At 39.3% G+C, this 8,352-nt stretch overlaps 1 protein-coding gene across 3 annotated transcripts; it reads right to left on the bottom strand.

Moving 5' to 3' along the window:
* Positions 1-6,092: 6,092 nt before the first annotated feature.
* On the bottom strand, positions 6,093-8,352 carry LOC147417026 (uncharacterized). Of its 3 annotated transcripts, none has more exons than XR_015187457.1 (2): positions 7,602-8,352; positions 6,093-6,369 (listed from the first exon to the last, which is right to left on the bottom strand). XR_015187457.1 is itself a non-coding variant. In XM_086507927.1 (1 exon), the coding sequence occupies exon 1, from the start codon at positions 8,270-8,272 to the stop codon at positions 7,667-7,669; it is 606 nt and encodes a 201-aa protein (XP_086364053.1). In that variant the 5' UTR covers positions 8,273-8,351; the 3' UTR covers positions 7,435-7,666. The 3 variants fall into 3 exon arrangements, 1 of the variants encoding a protein (XP_086364053.1); XR_015187456.1 differs by lacking the exon at positions 6,093-6,369 and adding an exon at positions 6,398-6,415; XM_086507927.1 differs by lacking the exon at positions 6,093-6,369 and having other exon boundaries at positions 7,435-8,351.

The following is an 8,352-nucleotide window of genomic DNA, read 5'->3' as shown; positions in this document are numbered from 1 at the left end:
GTCAAAAATGACTTCACCTATAGAAATGAGTTGCTCATTAATATCCTGATACCATCAAGGAAAGTGTCCATGTCATCTTCCTCATGCATAATATTTGATTCCAACTCTTTACGCAGCAATGCAATTTTAGCCTCCTTGCGAGTTGCATAAATGCCGGCCATAATAACCAAAGCGTGTTTAGTTGATTTAGCCAAGCAAATGTGAGGAGTAATACTGTACTTCATAGCTAATGCAATTAATGCATGAGCCTGTGTATTTCTAAAATCCCAATGAGACTAATCAGCCGTAGGCAAAACAACTCTAGCAGTAACAGTCTTTCCACCAAATATGCAACATCTTCAGTAGAACTTATATCCATGGAAGGTAGACATTCATCAATGCCCTACACAACATTCCAAACGCTTCTACTAGCAGCACCTCGTTTGAGAATTATGGTGAAAAGGGCAAGAACAAGATGCGTTGCCATTATTGCAAGGCTAATGATCACTTGATCAAGCAGTGTCCTAAAGGACTCCAAGGACAAAGAGGTTGGTTCCAATACAAGTGCATGTATTATAGAAACTTCTATGAAAGGAGATTGTGATGCTGATGGAGATGCAGAGTGGGCATTTAGTGCAAAATGCATTTATGATCCTTCTGTCCATTACGCATGTACGTCATGTACGTCATTTGCTGCAGGTTCATAAGTGTGGTACTTTGATAATGGTGCTACAAAGAACATCACTTTACATCGAGCCTTGTTTACCTCTCTTGAGTATGTCCTCATGGGCATTCAATGACTTGTGCCAACAATGCCTCTTATCCGATCAAGGGAGTTGGAAAGATTGTGCCGACTGCTTCAAATGACAGTTCCTTCACACTTGTTGATGCACTTTATGTATCTATGATAAAAAAGAACCTTTTGTCTGTATCTGCACTTGCTAGACTTGGTCTGGTTGTAAAAATTATGGATGATAGAGGTACAATTCATGATCTCAATTTTGGGTGATGGAATTGTTGCACCTAGAATTTTATGCCGTGGGCTATATAAGCTCACTTTGTATCAAAAGTGTGGGTACAATTTTACAAATGTGATTGCAGATTCAAAGGCTATTTTGGATGCAGAACTTTGGCATGCACATTTGGGCATCTGAATTTTGCCAATTTGCTACGTTTGCAAAAAATTGATATGGTTATTTCTTTGCACCTCTTGAAGCACATGTGAAACATGTTTATGAAGCAACCGTTGTATTTTGGGTAAGATGCAATGTTCAAAGCTTCCAAAGGATGGTTTAATTTGGGCTACATGTAGATTGCAACTTGTGCATAGAGATGTTTGTGGGCGTATGCAAATTTGGCAATTACCTGTACTTCATGAATTTTGTTGATGATTACTCCAGGCATTCATGGGTGTATCCGCTTAAAGCTAAGTCAAAAATGTTCATGTGATTCAAGAAATTTTTAGATATGGATGGAAATGTATCTAAATGTACTATCTAGGTTGCCATCATTTGGAGACATTTTCATTCAACCTAAATCTCTAGATAGTTTGTTGCGTCTTTTTAATGGTGGCAACCTAAATGTAAATTCCAATGAGGGAAATGTACAACCTATGGGGGTTTCTAAAAATGCTACGATTCAGCCCATTAATAATGTAGATGTACATGATGTACTTGATGTGGAAAGGGTTGAGGATGAGTAGGCTTGAGGTATGCCAAAATGGCTAGTGCATACTTTGTGTGATAGTAAATTGTATGCACCCATGTCTAGTCGTACTCTCATGTTCTTGCCATGCAACTCATGCATCAAATTGTTATGCTTTGATTGTTTCTAGTTTATGTGATGTTAAGAAACCTCTATCGTTTGATGAAGCACATATTTCAAAAAATACAATCAAAATATGATGCATTTATACAAAATGACTCATGGACTTTATGTGATTTGCCTCCTGGCAAAAAGGCCATTATTACGAAGTGGGTTTACAAGTTGAAACATAATCTGAATGGTGAGATTGATTGCTACTTGTAGGCTCAACTTGTTGCAAAATGTTATTTAGAACTCACAAGAGTGAGTGATGCTATATTAAGAATATCAAAAAATTACAAGGTTAGCCCTGCTCACAATTCGAGCCAGGGCATCCAAAGGATCACGCAGATACATGGCATGGTTCCAAATACAAACAAGAAACTTTAACTTAACAAAACAACATTGATGGCCCACTTGAGATAACCAGCTCTTTGCTTTCTTGCACGATCTCCAAGAAGCAGAGACAAAATATACACTTCTCAAAGACCCGAAAATTCCTAGTCTTGCATAAATGGTTGAAGTAGCAGAATCTAACAATCTGCGTGCAAATCAATAACACTTGGCTATTCATCCCATCCCTCCAAGGATCGGGTTGTTCTTGAATAACAACCTTCCAAGTCTTTTGTACCCATTTGAACGTCTTCCCTATTAGCCCACTTACCCGGTATTCCTCAAACAGGTGCACAAGGTCCTCTCTTGCCACTTTGTAGCATGAACACCCTATCTGAACCGATACCTCTAGCATAAATCTTCACTCCATTTGGTAAGGGGCCCCACAACACTTTCCAAAGAAAGATTTTCATTGTCAAAGGGCCCTGTGACCTCCACATGTTATTGGTTACCACCTTCCACCTTGCTTCCGACCATTGCTTTCCCCAAAGTCTATTAAGGGGAGAGGAACAATCTGGAGAGGCCAAGAGACAATGGTAGTCTATTGGTCTTTCCTTGGGCCACCACTAGGCACTCTATTCAAATGCAAGCTCACACATCGACATACAATAATTGTCCAACCCATCTAGAACCCTATTGACTAGAAGTCTTGTTATCTAATTCATGAGAAATTGGGAAGCCAGGAGGTCATCACCTTTCCAAACTTCTTCATGTTGTCCCAAAGGAGGTCCAAATGATTAAACCCTTTATTGTTGATATTTTTAGCTATCTCTCTGCAGAAAGGGTTAAGCTACAGGCTTCCCACCTTTGACAACCAAGGGGACCAATGAGAGATTGAGTTGCGGAAGTATCTTGTCACCTCTCCCCATTCCAGCATTTCCAAAGCTCTATTACACTTTCATACGATCTCTCCTGCTAGTCTTAATCTGGACCACTGTTGGGGGGGGGGGAGTAGCTTGTCATGTATCTCTAAGATTCTCCAATCACCCCCCTTAGAGGTCAAATTTTCCTTGTCAATCATGTCCTTTGCCATAATAGCCCATGTGTGTTCCTGTAGTGAGATTGAAGTCAAGAACTTGGCACACATGGCCTAAGTATGCACAGTAGGGTTGAGAATCCCAATGCCCCCCCTCCCTCCACACTCATTGGGACAGTCTCCCAACTTGCCCACTGCCACCCACGGCGTCACGTCTTTTGTGTTATTTTTACAAAGGAACTTTTTCACCGGTTTCAAGAACTCCTCTTAGAGTCTCAATGGCACTTGGCTAATTTCAAGAGCGTGCTGGTGAATCTTATATACAAGATCAAAAAAGAGTTAAACACTTTAACCCTGCTCGAGAAGGGGAGTGACCATGAGTGATAACTTCCTTGGTATTGTGATGGTGCACTATACTTGTACAAAGAATCATTAGAAACATTTTAAACCCCAAAGCCTAGTAAGGAAATTTACTAGCTTACTATTCTGTAGCTAAAATTGAAATTGACACTAGTCTTGTAAAAAATTATCCACTTTTGTGGCTTTTTGAGACCTTTGCAAAAAAGTCCCTAGCACTATAATAGTGATCTAAATAGAAGATTATTTCAGGGAATTATGACCAGCACTCAATATGAGTTGATTAAAAATAGTACAGAGCTAAATGAAGTCTAAAGGTGTCTTTCCATTGACATGTTCTACAACTAATTTGTGTAGTTCGACAACAAATTCTCTTTTGAAAGTAAATCAAATCATTGTTATATATGCAAGCCCAAACTTCTTTGAAAAATCCCTCAATAGGCATGTGATAGCTGTACCAAGCTTTTTTAACCCATGTACAAAGGTTGTTGGCATTTTTTTACTTTTCCAAGTTAAGTAGTGAAATGTTGTTTTGTGTATAATTTGCTAATTTTAGAATAGTAAATTTTTTATTTTTGAGCTTTTCATGTAAATTGTGTATTTTGAAACTTTTTTCATATTTTAAACCCATAATTAAGAAGTTTCATGAAATTTTGATTTCATATACAAAACTTATGTTTCATTTACTAGAATCGTGATGTGAGCCAATTTTTGTGGCTCATTACAACTTTAGTGTTAAGGGGACAGAAAACGGCAAGGTGATATGGGGCTCTTAACTGCACATAGAGTATGCCAATATATGTATGAACACATGACACATCTTAGATAACTCTTTTGGTGAAAATTTAAGAAAACCCATTGAAGGTAGACATATCTAATGGTTCAAATTAAATTTGGTAACAATAGAAATGTGTCCATTACATCTGAACAATTCAACGGCTACGAAGGAAAGACAAACTTTGGATGAGAAGCCTCGGATGTTGCAAGAAACAAAGGGTTTGGATGCAAAGAGCTTTGATTGCCATGTCGATGGAGTGCAAATGTAAGGAGATGAGATGAGAAGGATCCTTTTCACCTCCTACATCCCCCTTCGTCCTTCCACCTCTCAAAGTATTGCCTTTCTCATTTCAACCTTCCACCTCTCAAAGTATTGCCTTTCACATTTCAAAGAGTCACGCCTTGAAAAAGCTATTATTTGACCTCTTGAGTTGTGATTCTGGCTATTATTTGACCTCTTGAGTTGTGATTCTGACTAGTGGGAAAAACTATAACAAGGTATGTACACCACCCTCTTCCTATTGGTTTCCTGCTAATTTATCTTATTTTAAAAGGTCTCTTTTGGATTTCACATTTTTTCTAATGTGTTGTTTAGCTAACATTCAAATAATAGTAATCAATTCAATTTATACCATGCATGAGCATTGCCTAAAATACTTTGTTAAAATTTTGTTTTTCATTTCTTACTACAATGGACTTTTAAGTTTTTTCTTCTTTTCCATGTAAGCTCTTGTATCTTATAAGTGCATGACAAGATCTTGTAATTTTTTGGGATGATCAATAAAATTCACTCACAATTGTGAGTTTTGCAAAAAATCAAAAAAGTTTTTTCTTCTTTGAAAAATTTTCAGGTCTTTGATGTGGTCTAAACAAAAAGAAGACATTTTGGTGTCTAAAGAAAATCGCACTTTCAAACACAATCAAGAAAATTGCATACATTGTCAAATTGCACATGTTTATAGACCTCGACACATTGGTTGTAGTACGGAGATGTGGCCAAGACAATAGATAAAGAGATGGTGAAGCCAATATGGCCCGATATCTCAAACACAAAAGGGACATTCAAAGCTTTAACAATGCAAATATGTGCCACAAATTATCGAGCATGCATAGTGCTTCGTGGTGATTTGATGAAAATAAACCAAGGGATTTTAGCTCATCATTCATATCTTCATAAAGAGGACATTCATTATGAGTCTTATCGCTATTCCTAAGGATGATCTTAGGAATGCTACTATGAAAGTCCATCAAAAGGTAAAAAAATTGTAAACACAAATAGACTAGCAGCAAGCCATCCAAGCTACAAAGAGAGAGAGAGAGAGAGAGAGAGAGAGAGAGAGAGAGTTTTTTATATCCAAATATCTTCATGCAAAGAGCAATTTTTTAATATACACTCGAGAAAACTTGATAAGCAAGAAAACCTTTTAATGATAATGATCAAGCACCCCAATAGGTTGGAGCACCTATTGCTCAAGCCTAGTCATGGGGACACATTCCATGTATGCAATAGTCTCTTTTACCAATGGTTGGCCATCATACACTTCCTTGTAGACACATGTATCACTTGCCTTGTTTGATGCAACATATCATTTACAGAATGCATAAATCCACAAATATCTTTATCTATTTTTCAAATTGATTATACAGAACAAGTGGTTGATATCGGATCGCTAAGAGCAATACCTTGTGGACTCCTCAAATCTTTCATCATCAGTAAGTTTGCTATAAAGTGTCCTAAAAGCATGCGACACGAATGATATTGATATGTATATTCCAAAGTATTATCAAAAGTTACCTGAAAAGTTTCAAATTGACAACATTAAAATGTATAGCTTGGCAATGTTTTCAATGAGCTACTGACCATTGGAACAACCAGTATCGCTCTTTGTAGCTTGTGACGTACATCCACAAACATATTTCCTTGGAGTCATTTTCTTCACTCTTCTTGATGGGCTTACACGCAAAGACATCTACATCATTTTCTTCACTCTTTGTTATCAACAGAAATTTCTCACAAAGGATGTCCAATTGCATTTTCTTCACTCTTCTTGATGCGCCTCGTCAAAGTTAGCCTGTTTCTTCACCTTTCCCATCAAAAAGGTAAGCAAAAGACCTCATCTTCCGAGGGATCTGAATTCCATAGAATTCAATTCAAATACAAATCAAACAAACAAACAATGTGAGGTCCCTTTTCTTTTTCATTTGCCTTCTAAGCTCTAAGGTCACATGATACAACCCTTGGTTGCCAATATAAGAAAACCTCTGCTTGCACATCAAGCTTGCACATAAGAAAACCTCTGCTTCACACAAATTGAAGCAAAAAAAGAGCCAAGTGTATTAGAGAAATTTGCATGGCCTATGTTCAATAGGTGCTTTGAGCACATGCATACAAGTGTATGACATAGTCTCATTGTGATGTATGACAAGAGTATATTGACATAGTTTCATTCTAATGGGTCTCCAATGTTAGGATTTGAAGGGCTCCCTATTCTTTCAGAAGACAAGCATTGAGAAGTAGTACCCTTCCCTATGAAAGGGCATAATTTTCTTTCTCTTCTAATGACTACATATCAAAACATGTTTGGTGAAGAATATAAGAAGGCAATTTGTTTGGTGGGGAATATTGGTAGAATTAGGAGTTCTTGCAGGTCAAAAAATTCTCCATTACACTTGGAAATACATAAAGACTAGAAGATACTCTTATTTTACATACTACTTTTCCATTTTCAATGTTATGGCATGTGTGTGTTTTGTAATTAATTAGATAGGCAACTTAGTGTATTCCCCTTCCATTGGCAAAGAGCCTATTTTATTTCTCTTCCTTATAAAGGGGCAACTTTTAAACAAGCCATTCTAATCACAGCTTCTTGAAAATTTGAACATTTATACGACGGAAAAATGCCTTAAGATGGAAAGACAAGCATCAAATTCCTACTACAATGGATCTCATGGGTATGGGAGGAAAAACCACACAAAAAATTATTAGAGAGATGCACCCCTAGATCGTCCTATACTTCGGCAAGATTAGCTGCGTTATTAAACTGGCTAATTGACCAAGAGATTGTTTGAGACTGGAGAGAGCTTTGAGAAGAGAAATGTGGACATTTGTTGCATAGAAACGGGGAATGGGTCTTGTGCAAAATCAAGCAAGAAGGCAAATATCAATAGGTGCTTTAAAGTAAAAGAGCTTCAATAAAAAAAGTAGCTTGTAAGTTTGTAAGCTTGAACCATTGAGAAACAGATTTGTGGAGCTTGTGAGTAAGTGAATAGACAAGAGGGGCTTGCATGGAACACAAAAGAGAGGTGATGTACTTACAAATGCCCTCTCGAAAATGAAGCAAGCATCCAAAGGGTAGGAGGGAACCGGGGGTCGGCGCCGTCTCAATATTGGAGGATGACGCAGCTGCAATTGGTTGATGAAGAGGGTTCCTGGGCAGCTGGGAGGTGGGCGAAAGGGTTGATGAGCATAGAAGGTTCTTCATGACAGCCATTTGTGTTGGAGGCAGGGGAAGCCAGTACTGAAGGAGCCGGCTCCTCCATTTCACTAGTAGGCGAAGGTAGAGAGATGGGCCCATCGCCGTCAATCGACACTCGGCAGGACTCAGCAGCCTCCTCCTCCTCCTCCTCTTCCAGTAGCTCATAATGCACATGCTCTACAGCCGGCGCACCGTCAACGTTTCCTGCCTTCGCCCTTCTGAACAAAAATGGCGACAGCCCCGCTAAAGCCATAGCCGCAACCTCCACCACCGCCACGCTGGAGCTCTCTAGCCGCCCCCTCGACCCCACTCTCTGCAGCAGCGCGCATAGGCTTCCTGCTGGTACATGGCCCCCATAGCTCCTCATCCACGCTGCCGCCCATGAGCCTGCTGCAATCCCGTGTCCTCCAAATCCCACCATCTCCGCCGCTTCCGGCAATAGAAGTGGCATCGCTGCCACCCCTGCCGCTACTACCGCCGCTCCCATCCCCACTGTCTTGCCCAGCCCCATGAAGCTGTCTTCCCTCTCTCACTAACTTCACAAACCGCCCGACTCCTTCCGTGTCAAGTCCCACCTCCCGGCGTGAAGTT

Source organism: Adiantum capillus-veneris, unplaced genomic scaffold (genome assembly GCF_014529385.1).
Source record: "Adiantum capillus-veneris isolate H3 unplaced genomic scaffold, ASM1452938v2 Hic_scaffold_33, whole genome shotgun sequence".
NCBI lineage: Eukaryota > Viridiplantae > Streptophyta > Polypodiopsida > Polypodiales > Pteridaceae > Adiantum > Adiantum capillus-veneris.
Note: the sequence above shows the minus strand (reverse complement) of the source record. Positions and strands in the feature narration are given on the sequence as shown.

Bases quoted from the DNA above. Each gene is read 5' to 3' on its own strand.
- LOC147417026 (XM_086507927.1), bottom strand. From the start codon at position 8,272: ATGGGGCTGGGCAAGACAGTGGGGATGGGAGCGGCGGTAGTAGCGGCA.